The sequence below is a fragment of the Xenopus tropicalis genome, chromosome 9 (assembly GCF_000004195.4).
Source record: "Xenopus tropicalis strain Nigerian chromosome 9, UCB_Xtro_10.0, whole genome shotgun sequence".
NCBI classification, from domain to species: domain Eukaryota; kingdom Metazoa; phylum Chordata; class Amphibia; order Anura; family Pipidae; genus Xenopus; species Xenopus tropicalis.
This window is the reverse complement of record NC_030685.2, coordinates 82,151,880-82,171,693: the sequence shown is the minus strand read 5'-3', so window position 1 is coordinate 82,171,693 and position 19,814 is coordinate 82,151,880. Positions and strand designations below refer to the sequence as shown.

The following is a 19,814-nucleotide window of genomic DNA, read 5'->3' as shown; positions in this document are numbered from 1 at the left end:
GAGCATTTTGAATAACAGTTCCCATACCTGTATGTATATAAAACAAGTCAATGTGTTTCAGTTCTGGCCGGGCCCTATAACGGTTTTGGACTCAGTAAAACCTGGTTACACCAACCCCACTGCCCAACCCTTGCAGCTAATGTCACAATGTACATACAAAATGGCTAATTACATAGCATAATATTAAATGGGAACCATGGAAGTACAGTCATATGGGTAGAGCCAAATGAAAGTGCAAATGCTGGCACTGAGTAAATACCCAAGTGACTTTGGTCTTTATTTTCCCCTGTAGGAAGTAGGTGATAAGGAAAGTTAATTAGTAATGTGCATGGCTATAAAATAAAAGTAAACCGACTGTGCGGGTTTTTTTTCCTTTTAAAGGGAAACTGCATATTTTAATTTCCAAAAGCATTGTGTCCAAATGCCTATAATTACCCCCTCCTCGTTGCACTACAGGTTTTCATACCATTATTACTAATGGTACCCTGTTATTATAAAAACCCCAAAAATTGGGGAAAGAGCAAGAGAACTAAGAGGAGCAATACTGCATACTGATTCTATTAATGTCCCTGGTGACATGGTGGGTGGTGGTCGCAAGGGGTCTGGCGAGAGCAGGATTGAGGCCTTGGGGGAAATTCCTAAGCGCTGACCTTCTGGCCTCCCCATGTGTCCTACCCCAGTGAGAGTGGCCTATGATAAACACTGGAACAGTTAAACTGTGGAAGCAAAGGGATTCCCCTGTACTAAACACAATTCAGCAGGAACAGCCCCCTAAGTTTGCTCATAGCCTGTACAGAGAGATATCATAAAACTATGGCACATAGGGATTCCCCTGTACTAAACACAATTCAGCAGGAACAGCCCCCTAAGTTTGCCCATAGCCTGTACAGAGAGATACCATAAAACTATGGCAGCATAGGGATTCCCCTGTACTAAGCACAATTCAGCAGGAACAGCCCCCTAAGTTTGCTCATAGCCTGTACAGAGAGATACCATAAAACTATGGCAGCATAGGGATTCCCCTGTACTAAGCACAATTCAGCAGGAACAGCCCCCTAAGTTTGCTCATAGCCTGTACAGAGAGATACCATAAAACTATGGCACATAGGGATTCCCCTGTACTAAGCACAATTCAGCAGGAACAGCCCCCTAAGTTTGCTCATAGCCTGTACAGAGAGATACCATAAAACTATGGCAGCATAGGGATTCCCCTGTACTAAGCACAATTCAGCAGGAACAGCCCCCTAAGTTTGCTCATAGCCTGTACAGAGAGATACCATAAAACTATGGCAGCATAGGGATTCCCCTGTACTAAGCACAATTCAGCAGGAACAGCCCCCTAAGTTTGCTCATAGCCTGTACAGAGAGATACCATAAAACTATGGCACATAGGGATTCCCCTGTACTAAGCACAATTCAGCAGGAACAGCCCCCTAAGTTTGCTCATAGCCTGTACAGAGAGATACCATAAAACTATGGCACATAGGGATTCCCCTGTACTAAGCACAATTCAGCAGGAACAGCCCCCTAAGTTTGCTCATAGCCTGGACAGAGATACCATACAACTATGGGAGCATAGGGATTCCCCTGTACTAAGCACAATTCAGCAGGAACAGCCCCCTTAGTTTGTTGTTAGGCACAGAAGGAGCTACAAGCAGGCACATGTAAATATTATGATGCCATGAACTGTGAAAAAAAGGCACATTATCATCCCTCCCCTGGGCGGCACAGCTCAGCTCAGTTTGTTTATTTGGCACAATAAACTGTGTATAAAGTTTGTCTGCGGCTTTCTCCTCATCTTTGATTTGATTCTGCTTTGGGGGACACATACCCAGAAACCTGCAGGGCTGGATTTCCCATCAGATGAGTGTTACTATGAGGACATTAGGTTAAAACAGGGAAATTAGTGTTTGGCCATTGAGACACTGCATAACAAACTCCCGGTGGCAATCTAGCACCCAATGGGAGCTGCAGTTCTGCAAGAGCAGGAGGCCCAAAATCTCCTATCTTTAGGTTTGTAGGGTGACCCTCTCTCATGTTCCTATGGAGCAAGTAACACACGTCAGCAGCACCAAGGCCTATTGGCTCGATATTATAACCAAGTCCTGTGAAAAAGTCTGGATTTGGAACCAACTGCAACTGTCTATACGATGAAAGTATCCAACGCAGGACTTACCCTATCCTCCGCAGCATTTTCCTTCTGGAATCCGAGGCCTATTCCCCCAGTCACCCACATCCCAAGTCAACAACTATTCTCCTTACTAAAGGCACGCCGGAACACAGGGGTTTGGCAGGCTATTTGCAGGCTACGAGTGTGTGCGGCTCACAGATAAACTATTATCTTACATGGAGAGGCCTCCCCCAATTACAAGACACATGACATCTGTGTCTAATCGGCTTTTTCACCCTGCACCCTCATTAACTCCCACAAAGCAGGATGGATCTACATAGAGCTTAGGCCACATGCAGGACAAGCTGAGCGCCAGGATAACACCTAAAGCAGTCCTTAGCAACACTAGCCGTTACTAAGCTGCAGGTTAGGTGATAAAAACCGCCAGCAAGGCTTCCAGAGCTAGCACTGCCATACTCTGTAGCGCTGTGTGCCCAACAGGCAGTAGATCATTATAGGGATTACTGGAGGGGTACAGATTTGTCAGACATCAACAAATCAGCATCCTGCAGAGCGCCACGTCGCCACGTTTGATTCGTCCCAAATGGTGGTGTAAGGCAGCAATAGAAGAAAAAGTTCCACCAGCACACCCTTACCTCCTCCAATGCTTAGTGCACGGCCCAGAGAGTCGGCGCTCCCAATAAAGTCCAATAAGAAATTTAGCCGGCACAACAAGTATGGTGCAAGCGGGGCTTAGCCCCTGTGTGTTTATTCCAAACAGCAACGTTTCGGGGGCGAACCCCTTTGTCAGGCATACAGACAATACATGTGCATTGATGGGTCTGTATGCCTGACGAAGGGGTTCGCCCCCAAAACGTTGCTGTCTGGAATAAACACACAGGGGCTAAGCCCCGCTTGCACCATACTTGTTGTGCTGGCTAAATTTCTTATTAGTGTAAGGCAGCACTCAGTCAGAGGGTTCCCAGTAAGGCCCCAGGAGGACCCTGTGCCATAGAGCTTACAATCTAAAAGCAGGCTGTTGCCCACTCAGATCTAAGAGGTAACGGAGTTAATAACAGAGCACTTAGCGAGAGTTTACATTGGCGCTTCTGTTTTATATCTTGTTTTGATCTGTGAATGAGTTAGTGACCCCGGCGCAATAAAGCAGAGCAGGAAACACTAACTGCCCCGGCACACGCTATAAACGCTGTTTACACAACACAAGCATGTCAAATACCGAATCGCTTCAAGAATTAGTGGCTGTGACATTCTTGGCCCAAACACAACGTGAAACTTCTGCAAACAGTTGATTTTAACTGGAGTTTAGAGATGACAAACGGCACTAAGACAGGGGAATGTGCGACAACGGCGTCTGGTTTTTAATATCCGAAGGCTATTTCTTAATGCACGTGCTACTAAAGAGAAATAAAATCAAACTCTCCATTTCTGCCTGTAAACAATATGTAATGTTTAGTAAACACAGTAGTTTTAGGAATAAAATTTCTTATTTAAAGGAGAACTTGAGCCTAGAACAGAATATGCTAGAACTGCTGCATTTTGTTGTTTAGCAGCCCTATAACAATAATAATCCAGGCTTTCAGTTGCCCCCAGCAGCTCTCCATATTGGATTGTTAGCCCATCTTTTGCGTGTCAGGGGCACTGCACATGCTCAGTGGGCTCTGGACTGAGAAGCCAATCTTAGGGGGTCATGGGAAAACTTCAGTCTCAGGGAATAAGGCAAGCCAAGAGCTACCCAAAAGAATATGGGGAGGCACATTTCTTTACTAGTAAAAGGCAATAATGGATTTGGACTGGTACAGAAGCCCAAAATACGAGGTACCATTTCTAGCCTAATGCCTTGTTAAGCTTTAGTTCTCCTTTGAATTAAGTGCATTTAAAGAACCTGTGGCTATGTAAGAGATTGCAGGATGGCCCACTGACACCATATACTATATATGGGTCAGCATCTTACTGGGCCACTTATGGGAACCTCCTGATGTTCTGCCAAATATCAACCAGGCAGTTTTAAAAATCCAGTTTGGAGACAACATCAGAGATCAGATGTGTTTTTTATCCAACGGCTCTCCCCTCGCCCCATTATAATCCAATAATTGGCGGCCAAAAATGGGTCAATTTCCACTTATTTGACAACAGATCAGACAGTACAAAGCCAGATTTACACTTGAGTCTGGTAAAGACTTGTAACAACGAGCCCCCCAACTTGGATCTTTACCCAGTTGGACCCACTACCAGCTGTTGCCCTGACACAATGAAGTGACATTGGAGGGGCACCTCCTCCCCCTAAGACCCAGCCTGCCAAGCTTGGTGGATAGCAGTTATATGGTTATCTTAAGGATGGAAATTCTTTTAATTTAAATACAGTAAACCACTGTCCAAAAATGAACATGTTAAGCTTGGGCAATTATAATGAATACCTAATTAGTGGAGTCAGTAAGGGTAGTTCTGCTAAATGGCTAATAACTGGGGCGAGTATGGGAAGTTCTGCTAAATGGCTAATAACTGGGGCGAGTATGGGAAGTTCTGCTAAATGGCTAATAACTGGGGCGAGTATGGGAAGTTCTGCTAAACGGCTAATAACTGGGGGGAGTATGGGAACTTCTAATAAATGGCTAATAACTGGGGTAGTTCTAATGAATGGCTAATGCCTGGGGCGAGTATGGGAAGTTCTAATAAATGGCTAATAACTGGGGCGAGTATGGGTAGTTCTACTAAATGGCTAATAACTGGGGTAGTTCTAATAAATGGCTAATAACTGGGGCGAGTATGGGTAGTTCTACTAAACGGCTAATAACTGGGGCGAGTATGGGAAGTTCTACTAAACGGCTAATAACTGGGGCGAGTATGGGAAGTTCTACTAAACGGCTAATAACTGGGGCGAGTATGGGAAGTTCTACTAAACGGCTAATAACTGGGGGGAGTATGGGAAGTTCTACTAAACGGCTAATAACTGGGGCGAGTATGGGAAGTTCTACTAAACGGCTAATAACTGGGGCGAGTATGGGAAGTTCTACTAAACGGCTAATAACTGGGGGGAGTATGGGAACTTCTAATAAATGGCTAATAACTGGGGTAGTTCTAATGAATGGCTAATGCCTGGGGCGAGTATGGGAAGTTCTAATAAATGGCTAATAACTGGGGCGAGTATGGGTAGTTCTACTAAATGGCTAATAACTGGGGCGAGTATGGGAAGTTCTACTAAACGGCTAATAACTGGGGCGAGTATGGGAAGTTCTACTAAACGGCTAATAACTGGGGGGAGTATGGGAAGTTCTACTAAACGGCTAATAACTGGGGCGAGTATGGGAAGTTCTACTAAACGGCTAATAACTGGGGCGAGTATGGGAAGTTCTACTAAACGGCTAATAACTGGGGGGAGTATGGGAACTTCTAATAAATGGCTAATAACTGGGGTAGTTCTAATGAATGGCTAATGCCTGGGGCGAGTATGGGAAGTTCTAATAAATGGCTAATAACTGGGGCGAGTATGGGTAGTTCTACTAAATGGCTAATAACTGGGGCGAGTATGGGAAGTTCTACTAAACGGCTAATAACTGGGGCGAGTATGGGCAGTTCTAATAAATCGCTAACAACTGGGGTAGTTTCAATGAATGGCTAATGCCTAGAGCCTCTAGGACTGCAATTTCTTCCCTTATACTACAGGGAAATGGAAAATGTCGCTTTCGTTTGAAATAAATAAATCATGGCTCCATTCTGAAGAGGCACAAGGAGGAGCAGTAAAATAAATACTTTAAATGCATTGTACTCGTGCCTTTTCCTTTTCCTGCCCATATTGTTTGTGTTAGTGCCGCCTGGGCACCGATATCTCTCCTACCAGTGCCCTTATTCACATTGTATCTGCCAAATTCTTACATTCCCACAATTCACTGAAATACAATGAAATCCCACAATGACCTGAGATTTCATGGGAAAATAGACAGTGGCACCCACAATGGAAAGAGAAGGGTAGTCAGAAAGTCAGCTCCATAACCCCCTATTCCCTCAGTGTTCTAACAGCCTCTCTGTGGGGGAAGCTAATTATTTAATGATCCACTGCATAATACATCATAATGTAATTAGTGTTTTATTAAATGAGTATAAAGTATTTTTCTGTACTAAAGGCTACACTATACGGGTATCAGGTCACCAACCTGTAATAACCACAAGTTTATGAGAACCAGTGCCCCATTGGTGTAAATGAATCAATTGAAAAAAAAATCATTTATAGTGGAAAACAATATGTTTTAAGAAAGCAAACTGCCCCGTTAACCTGTTGTTTGCTGCCACACTGCTTGTCCATGTAAAAGTCCCACACAGATGCAAGCCTTAATAGCCAGTGCCTATAAACAATGGCCACGTGCTGGCTGGGCAAACCCCTCGGCCGTGGGAGTGCCTTTGTGCTATTCAACAAAAGTCATAAAAAATATTTATAGCCTTTATATACCATTGTTTGTTATAAGCGGCGCTGACAGAAATGAAGGTTCTGGCGCTGTACTGGGACCTCAGGGAACCGCCTTAACCCTCAGTCCAGGAACAAGGAATGTACATTATGTTTAGGAGAAACCCTATTTATGCAATAATCTATCATCTATGAATCCTCCCAGGTTTCTCCCTTTAAGAGCGGATGTTCAGTGGAAGCAACAAATAAAGTGCCCTTCTGAGATTAAAGGGGAACTAAAGTCAAACGGAAACTGCGACCATCGTACTCATTAGACACGGGTGCCGCCAGTCCTCTAGCTCTTCTGTAATGTGTGCCAGAGCTCTTGTATTTCAAATGGAACAATAAGACAATAATGGATATAACACAATGTGGCCTATATTATCCAATATTACGAAAACAGGTACCTTTTTTCCCCCCAACTTTTAAACAGGGAACATGAAAATCAAGGAAACAGACTTTGCAACTGCCGGGGAGCCTATGTTGTACGGAGGCCCAAGGGGGGCCTGACTGAAAAGCAGTTTATTGAAAATTATTATTATTATTAACATTTATTTATAAAGCGCCAACATATCCCGCAGCGCTGTACAATAAGTGGGTTTCATACATTGGACATACAGAGTAACATATAAAGCAACCAATAACCGATACATGAGGGGAAGAGGGCCCTGCCCAAAAGAGCTTACAATCTACAAGATAATATTTTTCCCAAGAGTTTAGGTGGGCCCTAAAACAACTGGGGCCCCATATCTTCTACTTATGCCACTGGTGCAATAAAGCCTCAAACTATGAAAGGAGATGGCTGCCACCCCCTTTGCATTTGAGGGGGAGGTATAGGGTGCTTATTTGGGTACTGACTTTCAAGTTATGCATATAAAAAAAATTTAGGGGGGCTAAAAATGATTTTGCTGTGGGGTCCAGTATATTCTAGAGCTAATAATAAATATTCCCTTCCAATTTAGGCACCAAAGTAGGAAATCCCAGTAGGGTTTTTAGAGGCCCCGGGGCTGGGGGGTTGGGTATCTGATGAAGTATAGCGAACCACTCCATATTGTGGCCCCCAGCGTGTAAGCTCCCACAGCCCCCTCCCAATGGCGGAGACTCAGCAGCTGGAGGGCTGCAGGTTGGATTTCAGCACAGAATAACATTTTATTGAATAAAGGGGGGTCTACGTCTCATGGGATGTTCTGTACTGTTCCAGGCCCACTCCTCTCCAGCCCAAGCCCGCCGGGAGTCCTCGTGACCTTGCAATTGGCACAAAGCAGATTAACATCTCAGGGTCAGTTAATACATCCAGACGATGTTGGCACCCATCCAGCCCGGAACATATGGCCGCCTATTAACTCTTTCCCCACACCCAGAAACTGCAGGACTGCAAGGAACAGGTGTGCGGGAGTGCGGCCGGGAGTGATTGAATTTTTGGACAAAGGACCCATTTAACTGGGTTTGCATGAAATGAGTTGCTGAATACAGTGCAAGTGTAATTGGCTTAGGGACACGGGATTGCTGGGGTCACGGGATTGCTGGGGTCACTGTGTCTGTGTTTAAAAATCTGACTGTACAAGGAAGCTGAGAAAGAAAGGGGATGGGGAACCCTGTAACTCATCAGTATCGCACCCTTATACTAAACAGGAGGTTGTTCTGAATCTGACTATTTCTATTGTCTTTTTCTAACCAGTTTTAATGGGGAAACAGAGTGCACGACTCAAACAGATGCCTCCTTATTCAAACTGGATATAATAGAAACAAGTTAGCGATTGGCAAGAGGTGAAAGGACACTTATCCAGTAAATTCACTACTTATCCAATAACTTTGTGGAATGCAGTGTAAAGGCCCCCATACACGGGCTGATAGAAGCTGCCGATATGGGTCCCTTGGACCGATTCTGCAGCTAATCGGCCCGTGTATGGGCAGAAACGAGCGGCCTGGCCGACCGATATCTGGCCTGAAATTGGCCAGATATCGATCGGCCAGGTTAGAAAATCCAGTCGGATCAGGGACCGCATCGGCTCGTTGATGCGGTCCCCGAACTGACTGCCCCATGGCCGCAAATGTAATTCGATCGTTTTGCCCCAGGGCCAAACGATCGGATTATTTTTTTAAAAGCCACTTGCTACACGATATCGCCCACCCGTAGGTGGGGATATCGGGTGAAGATCCGCTCGCTTGGCAACATCGCTAAGCGAGCGAATCTTATAGTGTATGGGGACCTTAAGAGTTAACCTTTTAGTATGATGTAGGCAGTAATTCGCAATACTGCCTACATCATTTTTTATGTTTTTTGAATTATTTAGCTTTTTGTACAGCAGCTTTCCAGTCTGGAATTTCAACAGTTATTGCATTGCTAGGATCCAATTTACCCTAGCAACCGGGCAGTGGCTTTAATGTGAGACTGGAATATAAATAGTAGGGTTCTATTGCTTCACAGAGCAATAGTTATTTGGCTGCCGGGGTCAGTGACCCCCATTTGAGAGCTGGAAAGAAGCAGAAGAGGGAACATATACAAAAAATCTAAAATTAAAGACCCATTGAAATGTAATAGGACATTCTATAACATATTGAAAAGGTAAATCACCCCTTTAAAAACACAGATCTAACTACCGAGCTGCCCCCAACTCTCAAAATGGCCCCAAAGTAAAGCATCAATATGTGCACCCATTGCATCCATTTTAGCGCACCCATGCTTGTAGTCGCAAATTACTCTTTAGGCCAATGTCCGACTGAACTGTTCTGAAATGCCTTTCCACCAGTAACAATCGCCAGTGGAAAGGCCCATGCATCACTTTGGCTTTCCCAAGTCGTACGAAGTTACCCTTATAAGTACTATTAGGCACAAATAGAAACATGATACTTCCCCTTTAAATGAGCAGTGTTTATGTGAAGCTCAAGGCTCAGTAATGAGTCACATTTGGTTGCGGTTGGTCGCTGTGCGTCCCTATTGTTACACCTCGCATTAGAACCAGCTATTTTTGCTCGTGTGTCGCCTCGCACACCTGGCAGCGCTAAAAAAGAATAGCAACGAAAAGGAAAAAAGAAGTTAATGGGAGAGGAAACCGTTTCGGAGCATTTGGGGATTGTTGGAGACGTGACCTTTGCTCCCGGCCGCCTCGCCTACTGGTATAATTGTATTGTACAGGAAAAAGCAGTGATTTAGTGCCGGGGGGGGGGCCTTCTGTGTCCTTATCACAATAGGAAACCCAGGCTCTTGGTGTTATTATACCCAGCAACCACCTGACACATGGGCCGACGCACCTGCACTTGGAACACGATTCCAATTAAATCTAAATGTAATAATAAAATCAGTACTTTGTAGCAGAAGCCAGTTCCGTTGTGGATTGGTTTCTGCTACATTGTTTTGCCATTCAATATTGCAGCACTGAGTCTGATACTCTTTTTGTATGTAAAAAATCGACTTCTGATTGTTTTTGTTTTGGTCACGTTAGTCATGGGAAGAAGCACATGCTGTGGGTGATGCTTATTCACATGTTCCGTTTACTGTAGGAGTTACCAGCTACGAAAGTCCCAATCAGAAAAACATATTCTTAAAGGCACAGGCATAGCAGGCTACCCCTGGGGCATTAAGGAAAACTATACCCCCAGAAGGAATACTTAACCAACAGATTATATTATGTTAAGAGACCTATTTAAGAATCTCCCCAAACTGGAATATATATATCAGTAAATATTGCCCTTTTACATCCTTTCCCTTGAGCCGCCATTTAGTGATGGGCTGTGTGCTCCCTCAGAGATCAGCTGACAGGAAATAAGGTAGAACTCTGCCCATTCATTGGCTGATGGGGCCTAGCATGTATAAGTGCCTTGGCTTGTTTGTGTGCACTGTGAATCCTATGATCCCAGGGGGCGGCCCTTAATTCTTAAAATGGCAGTTTCCTATTTAGGATTACCCAATGGCCCATGTTACTAAAAAGTATATTTTTATGAAAATTGTTTATTTAGATGAAGCAGGGTTTTACATTTGAGCTGTTTATGCAATATATTTTTATAGAGACCTACCATGTTTGGGGGTATAGTTATATTTGGAACTGCCCCTGATTTATTTTCATGGCAATTACTTGGACCCATGGATGCACTTGCGGGAACTACCTGACCTGCCATCTTTCAACCTGAACCCAGTCCGACCTGTGCCATGCAACCCATTACCAGAGGGGGTAGGGTGGGCCAGAAGAGAGGAAAGTCGGAGGGGCAGGGGGTAATATCTCCAGCAGGGGGACTTTGGAAGAGTTAGGCCCACCACCTGCCTGCCACCAACCATGGATAAACCCATAGGTATTGGGCCCTTCTATACTGCACTAATATGTGCAACTACAAATAAGGCCAATAAATAAGGGGCAATTCTGAGCATAAGGTCCACAAAAATTTGGAAAGGTGCCACAATGCTCTGAATCACCCCGCGTGCCATGGGCCTTAGATAGTGTAGAATGAAAACAAACTTAACTGTCTGTGCCCAACATTCCTTCTTTGTATAAGAGTGGAGTTGCCACACTGATTCCTTAGCCAATACAATACAATACGTAACATAGGAGGGGTCATTTACAAGGTCCTGGGCAGTGGGCAAAGAACTGTACTTGGGCACTGCCTTGTGCTCCATTCCGGAGTGCACTGCTCTCTGCGCTAATGAAAGTGCCCTTGCCATTCTGCCCAGGCTAAATCTACCCCGGTTTCAATGCAGGTATTCTCTCTCAGACCCACCAGTGTGGTGCCCTATGCATATATGGTGGGTGTGACTTCAGCTATTCACTATGGGGTGCAAACCCTGGGGAAGGAAGGGGTGGCAATTTGCCAGCGATGGCAGCAGCACGGCTATAAAGAGGTTAATCAGGGAGCTAACAAGGACTTGCTTTGGATCACTGAACACAGGAAATGTCTATTCTATTTGTGGGCTTCAACCTGCGTGACTACAATTCCCAGCACTTGCTATAGCATCTATTGACCATCCCTAGGGAGGGGCTGTAAGGGTTAATGCGCTTGCCTAGGAACCGAGCGAGGATAAAACGGGGGAGGGGAGAGTTCAGCCTGCCGTTGCCCCCTCAGCTGTGTGTGTGCCCCCCGCTCCCCAGCTATGCCACATCATTAGCATTCAGTTCACATGGCACAGACAGATTCCTCGGCATGCCACTCACACACAGGGGACAAACAGATCTGTGCAATTCCAGCTGCTCTTCCCTGTGCCTCGCCCCGGCACAATCCTCCACAAGAAAAGGGGGGAAAAATGTACATTATTTCAGAATTTTAAACTGATACTGCAGGGAAAAGTCTGATACACTTCTATGCTGGGGGTGCTGAATTACTAAGGGGGGGTATAAACAGGTGCAAGGCTGCTCCAATTCTAGCCAGCCATAGCAACCAATGGGCATAAACAACTGATTGGTTGCTATGGGTAACATGGAGCAATCTTTGCCCCTGGGGCCAAGTGCCATCTATCCAATAGGAAATCATCACACTGACCCAAATACCTATATTCTTGGTCTATACAGGTGTCGGACCCCTTATACAGACACCCATTATCCAGAAAGCTCCGAATTACGGAAAGCCTGTCTACCATAAACTTCATTTTACTCAAGTAATTCAGATTTTTAAAATTGATTTCCTTTTTCTATGCAAAAATAAAATTGTACCTTGGATTTGATCCCAACTAAGATACAATTAATTATTGGATACAAAACAATCCTATTGGATTTAATTAATGTTTTATTGGTTTTTCAGCAGACTTAAGGTATGAAGATCGAAATTACGGAAAGACCCCTTATCCGGAAAATCCTTGGTCCCGAGCATTCTGGATAACGGGTCCTATACCTGTACTCTAACTCAATGCTATCTGGTACCTATAAAGGGGACTATTCTCAGCCACTCTTGCCCAAACGGGTAACCTATTGAAACATATAGGGGTTCAAAAATCATGCCCACACCATTCCATATCTGACCCATTCATCTGATTGAGATGACAGCCAAGTCCCAACAGATGTCTTTGGCCGGCAAGTGATATGGCAGCTTCCAAACAAGAGATGGAATAAACAACCCCCCCCCCCACATACTGTACAATTTACAGTGACGCTTCTGGGATCCCAATAAATAAGCCTGGCTGCCGTAAGCGTGACTCCACAAACAAGCAGCTGATATTCTAGTTACAGTTTCCATAACAGAGGGGGGCACAGCCTGCGAGGTGCAGAGATGCTCAGTGCCCGGGGGCTCATCTATGGACTGATAAAGCAAGTTTAGAGCTGCAGCCCGTGCTTTACAGGCAGAATTTCTGTGCTGAATCGGCACTGATCCGGTGATTCCTGAATATCAGCAGCTTTATATTAAAGAGCTTGTGGGGAAATAGCGAGAAATTGGGTTATTGTGCTGTGCCAAAATGACTGGCACATAATGCCTGGGTGGCCATAAAGGGTGGTGACATTGCACAATGCTAAATGCTGATATAGTAATTCCTGTGGTTCTTTCCCAACGTCAATAAATCATAAGCCCCGGATGCATTAAACATTCCCTTCACACCGAACTTTTTATGAGGTGCATTTTAAAGGGAAAGTAAAGTGCTTCAAGATGCAAACCTATGGAATTATGGGTAAAAACACTGTACAAATAGGGGTGAAGCTGTAGATCACATTCCTCTGTCACAGAAATCCCATACATGAGCCTTTTAACTGCCCTATTTCTCAGCCACATTCCAACAGGAGGATCAGATTAAGTTTCAGTTCATGAGTCGGATGGGGACTCCACTATCTCCCCCCCATGTAACCGTCTGGGGGCTGCGAGCATTAATTACTCCCTCTGGGCTCAGCAACAAGTCCTTCTCTAGTTTATTATTAAAGGGAAAGCACAAAAATGAAAATAAGTGTTACATAAAATTCAACATTATATTCAAAAATCTTGAGCTTTAATTTAAGGTCAAAATGTGCTCCGCGCTTCTCCCTATATTGGACAATTGGACAGACTTCTGCATCTGATTTGTGAAATGTGCATTAATTTTGCCAACTGCGGTAGGCACAGCACAACTGCACCAAGCACACCGCCCTATGGCAACCATGCAAAAAAAAAAAAATGCTGCATTGTGGGGGAAAAACATGGCGATTGTGCTTTTGGACGTAAATGAGCCCTACTGTTTTTTATTTTGTGGTTGGACTGTTTAGAACAGGGGTGCCCAGACTTTTTCCCCCCCACGGTCAACTTTTGGCCCCTCCCCACGTACGTACGCGACGCAGCGTACGTACGCATACCCAATAAAACCACGGAACGGCTGCACTTACGCATTACCCGGCCTCAACCCAGTCCACCAGAAATCCACAGGGGATCGACTGGTGGACCGCAATCGTCATTTTGGCCACCCCTGGTTTAGAAGATATGGCCTCCAGCATCCCTAGGTGCCTGCCTTCCTCATCTGTGGTCAGTGTTCTTTTTTGGAAGCCTTTACTTCCCCTTTAATATAAGTCACTGATACTGACATGTATGAGGAGTTTATTACTAGTACCCTGTGCTTCTCTCCCTTCCCCTGGGTATCTCGCGGGCAATGGCAGAAGGAGACTTTTCATGCCCCTTCACTGCAGTTTCTCTTGGGGAAAACTGTGCAGCTTTATCCGAAAGCACCCAGTAATGATTTATTAACCTTGTAGAGCAGGTCTGGGCTGGGATTCAAAACAATTCACGTACAGCCCCCTACTAATAGAGACAGTCTATGGTATCTTACAGCAGCCCCTCTGGCATTTCTCAGAATCCACAGAGAAAATCCAGGCGGCTCCCTAAAGGTAAAATAACCATTCAGCCTGCAGTAGAAACTGCCTTGTCACTGCCATTCCCTGCCCAACTGACTGGCTGCCTCAGTACAGGGATCAGAAAGGCAAATATATACATTATTTTTAAAGGATACAGCACCATAGGGGAAATGGCTCATAAGAATTGAGAAGTCTCATAAGAATTGAGAAGTACACAGCGTATTAATAATCTTTTACTTGATAAAATGGTCAGTTATCCAGAACAGCAGTGCGTGACAACAAGGTTCAAAAATAAAGATTTTCTTAGAAAAAAACAGAGAAATGAAGAAGTGATTACCCCTCAAAATCTCACTAAAAGGAATTGCTTTCCAGTGAGCTCTGGGAGTCATGAAGTTATATGTAGGGGAAGTCTGCCCCAGTCTATATACCTCCGGGGGAAGGGGGCAAATGGCAGATTGGGATCTACTAGAAGATCAGACCAATCAGGGGAAGTCTGCCCCAGTCTATATACCCCTGGGGGGGGGGGGGGGCAAATGGCAGATTGGGATCTACCAGAAGATTAGAACAATTAGGGGAAGTCTGCCCCAGTCTAAATACCTCTGGGGGATGGGGGGGGGGGGGGGGGCGGGGACCAAATGGCAGATTGGGATCTACCAGAAGATCAGACCAATTAGGGGAAGTCTTCCCCAGTCTATATACCTCTGGGGTGTCCAAATGGTAGATTGGAATCTACCAGACCCTATTAGGGGAAGTCTGCCCCAGTCTACAAACCTCTATGGTGCCCAAATGGCAGATTGGGATCTACCAGAAGATCAGACCCATTATGGGAAGTCTGCTCCAGTCAACATCCCTTCGGGGTGCCCACATGGCAGATTGGGATCTACCAGAAGATCACACCCATTAGGGGAAGTCTACCCCAGTCTACATCCCTTCGGGGTGCCCAAATGGCAGATTGGGATCTACCTGAAGATCAGACCAATCAGGGGAAGTCTGCCCCAGTCTATATACCTCCGGGGTGTCCAAATGGCATATTGGGATCTACCAGAAGATTAGACCAATAAGATCCCGAGCAGAGAGCCAGACAGCTGATTTCTATTATTCATAAAATTATACAAATACTTGAGGACCTTACCCTAGCACCAAACAAATTAAAGGACAACCAAAGGATAAAAATGAATATGGCTAAAAATTATGTATTTTATATCCTATACTTACTGAACCGGCCCAGAGGTGCAGCAGCCCTTTAATAGTAATGATCCAGTCCCTCAAGTATTCCCCAGTAGCTCCCCATCTTGTTAAGCCATTTTTTGTGTGTCAGTGGCCCTGCACGTGCTCAGTGCGCTCTGGGCTGCTGTTGAGAAGCTAAGCTTAGGGGTTGTCAGAAATGATCCGAACATAAAATCAGCAGAAAGTGAGGTGTCATCGAAGCTGGCTTTTAACTAATCACACACTGATTTTTATGCTACCATGTGATCTAAATTTACTGTTAATCACCCCCGGATTTTTGATTAAATAATCCCATAACCCATAATACACAATATATTTCTGAGTGGGTACCTAAGCTTAAATAGGGGAGCTACTGGGGCATTTTCACTGGCGTTGGGCTGGTACAGAAGAGCAAAGCTTACGATGAAGCCTAATCCTTTATTAGCTCTCAGCTGCTGATTGGTTGCTAAGGGTTACTGTGCTGGGTTAAACCCAAATCTTATGCTACAATATCATTTGCAGTTCAGTCCCACACACCTAACCCTTTTAGCAGAGATTCAATAGGAACTCTCAGCCCTAGAGGCATAATAATGAGATAATTCAGTAGCTGTAAGGATTCCAGGCCGCACAATAAATTCCTCTTTCCTTTGGGTTTTGTGGGGAAATCATGTCCCTTCCACTGTCTGTGAGAACCATTCACCTTAGCTGCAGCCCATTACCCATAATAACAATACTTCTCTTGCTTTGCTTATTGACTTCAGAATAACATATACAGGTATGGGATCCCATATCGGAAACCTGTTATCCAGGAAGGTCCAAATTACGGAAAGCCCGTCTCCCATAGACTCCATTTTAATCAAATAATTTTGAATTTTAAAATAGATTTCCTTTTTCTCTGTAATAATAAACCAGTACCTGTACTTGATCCCAACTAAGATATAATTACCCCTTATTGGGGCAGAACAGCCCTATTGGGTTTATATAATGGTTAAATGATTCCCTTTTCTCTGTAATAATAAGACAGTACCTGTACTTGATCCCAACTAAGATATAATTACCCCTTATTGGGGGAAGAACAGCCCTATTGGGTTTATTTAATGGTTAAATGATTCCCTTTTCTCTGTAATAATAAAACAGTACCTGTACTTGATCCCAACTAAGATATAATTACCCCTTATTGGGGCAGAACAGTCCTATTGGGTTTATTTAATGGTTAAATGATTCCCTTTTCTCTGTAATAATAAAACAGTACCTGTACTTGATCCCAACTAAGATATAATTACCCCTTATTGGGGCAGAACAGTCCTATTGGGTTTATTTAATGGTTAAATGATTCCCTTTTCTCTGTAATAATAAAACAGTACCTGTACTTGATCCCAACTAAGATATAATTACCCCTTATTGGGGGCAGAACAGCCCTATTGGGTTTATTTAATGGTTAAATGATTCCCTTTTCTCTGTAATAATAAAACAGTACCTGTACTTGATCCCAACTAAGATATAATTAGCCCTTATTGGGGCAGAACAGCCCTATTGGGTTTATTTAATTGTTAAATGATTCCCTTTTCTCTGTAATAATAAAACAGTACCTGTACTTGATCCCAACTAAGATATAATTACCCCTTATTGGGGGCAGAACAGCCCTATTGGGTTTATTTAATGGTTAAATGATTCCCTTTTCTCTGTAATAATAAAACAGTACCTGTACTTGATCCCAACCAAGATATAATTACCCCTTATTGGGGGCAGAACAGCCCTATTGGGTTTATTTAATGGTTAAATGATTCCCTTTTCTCTGTAATAATAAAACAGTACCTGTACTTGATCCCAACTAAGATATAATTACCCCTTATTGGGGGCAGAACAGCCCTATTGGGTTTATTTAATGGTTAAATGATTCCCTTTTCTCTGTAATAATAAAACAGTACCTGTACTTGATCCCAACTAAGATATAATTACCCCTTATTGGTGCAGAACAGCCCTATTGGGTTTATTTAATGGTTAAATGATTCCCTTTTCTCTGTAATAATAAAACAGTACCTGTACTTGATCCCAACTAAGATATAATTACCCCTTATTGGGGGCAGAACAGCCCTATTGGGTTTATTTAATGGTTAAATGATTCCCTTTTCTCTGTAATAATAAAACAGTACCTGTACTTGATCCCAACTAATATATAATTACCCCTTATTGGGGCAGAACAGCCCTATTGGGTTTATTTAATGGTTAAATGATTCCCTTTTCTCTGTAATAATAAAACAGTACCTGTACTTGATCCCAACTAAGATATAAATAAAGCTTATTAGCTGCAAAACAACATTTGATTAATGTTTTATTGATTTTTTAGTATACTTAAGGTATGGAGATCCAAATTACGGAAAGACCCCTTATCTGGAATACCCTTGGTCCTGAGCATTCTGGGTCCTATACCTGTATAAAGACTGGGGGATAAATAATTCCATTGGATAATAACATCTAGGAAGCAGAAAGGGTAGCTTTTCTGCCCTGCAGCTAAAGGAGGATTTTCAACCCTTTCACTGCCAAGCACACCAGCAAAATCACACAGTTGCCAGGCAGATATGGGAAAGAAAAATGATTACTGCACTGTGATTGGTGGGATATCATTTAAGGCACTTCTTTACATTGATTATTATAAAGAAGTGATACAAATGATACAATATGTGCAGATTTTATATATTTTATATAATACATAACCCAGTGGTTATATAACTTGGACATGATCCATTCGGGCCAGCCCTTATCCAGTTTTAATTAGAAAGACGCAATACGACTTCCTTTCGATAAAGAGAGTTATATCCTGTTCTACCTCGTCTAATGAGCTGGCTCTCCATGCAAAATCCGCTGCAGCATCACTAATTGCCATGAAACAAATTTATATCTATTTATAAGACATTGCAGTTCCCTGATCTCCATCAACCCATTTGCCGATTTCTTTTCCCTAACTACACACGCACTTTTGCCTCATTATACACAAACACACACAGATATGTGTATTTTTAGGTCCAACCTAAAATGTTTAATGCATTTCGGTTGCTAGGATCACTAACCCACACAACACAATGCCCTGTGAGGCTACACATAACTATTTTTAAAGGGGAAATAGCCCATCTACAATCAAGGTGTATTTCTTTTTAATTGGAATGTAATGTAGTATGGAAACTGTCAACCTATTTTTGCCTGAAAAGCAGAGAAAGTTCATAACTTACAAACACGCTAACACTGGATTTGAACCTTGCCCCCCCCCCAACCCGAGGCAGAATGCACTTACTGAACCACAGGGCCACTCCCTCTATTTTCTAAGTAGAGAACATTCCTTTTTTTGTGCATAAAAGCCAAGTCTAATGCAACAGAAGCAAAACTTTTTTTTTCAGGTCTAGTAACCCATAGCAACCAATCAGATGTTGATTTCAAACTGATAAATTCTCCCTGCTGAATCGTTGCTAGGAACACTGTGCCTATTATTCTACTACCATCATTTTGTTGTGTTGCTACATACATAACCGGGATGGAACATGACTGCAACACGCTGGAGGTATTTTACTCCATAGCAACCAGTTGGCAGTTAGCGCTGATTAGTGGGACCCAATCTGACTGACAAGGGAATGACCTCTGCAAGGAATTTTTTGGATTGTCAGCTTATTTGGGCAGGGCCCTTTTAACCACTTCTATTGGTTGTTTTCTAGATATAATCTGTATGTTCTATGCCGTTGCAGTTAGGGAAACAGGTCAAAGAGTAAAAATGTGGGTTGTGGGTCCAGGTCTCCAAAATTTGTTCCGCACAGGGTTCTACCCCCAAGGGAAACAGGTCTCTAAGCTTTTCATTGGACCGGTGCTCCTGTAAGGAGGGAACTGCACCAGCCTGGGGGAAAACAGAGCAATCTATTTCATTGGGGGGAGTGCTTAATATATTGGTCCCCCACCCCCCCCCGTGAAATACACTTTACATGTCCTTTAATAATAACATTATAAAGTAATGCTATAATGTATTCTTTATAACGGTTTCTGTAGAAGAGGAAGGAGAAGACTTCCTACTGAATGTAATTATCAGGCAGTAAAGTGATTGCAACAGGAACAATTGCAGAATGTTTATTTTGGAGACGGAAGAAAAAATTGTCCGTTGGATTTCTTACAAAATCTAACGGGCAATTTTAGAAGCACTCAGAACTGTCTGTCTATATTATCTAATATCAACTACTGGGCGCCTACACAGTCAGACTGAGCTCCTTACAACATTTTCCTACTGAATTGCGCTTAACTGGGGAAATATATACCCTGCCATAGCTTTATGGTATCT

At 43.5% G+C, this 19,814-nt stretch overlaps 1 protein-coding gene across 2 annotated transcripts in view; it reads right to left on the bottom strand.

Moving 5' to 3' along the window:
- The window catches only part of pnkd (PNKD, MBL domain containing), a 45,978-nt gene that overhangs the window by 21,338 nt on the left and 4,826 nt on the right, over positions 1–19,814 (bottom strand). Inside the window, 1 exon segment of one of the 2 annotated variants that reach the window (NM_001113019.1) lies at positions 2,177–2,234. The exons of the other annotated variant lie outside the window; for it this stretch is intronic. Coding sequence (NP_001106490.1) covers positions 2,177–2,193 — 17 coding nt within the window. The 5' untranslated portion in view covers positions 2,194–2,234. 2 annotated transcript variants of the gene reach the window in all.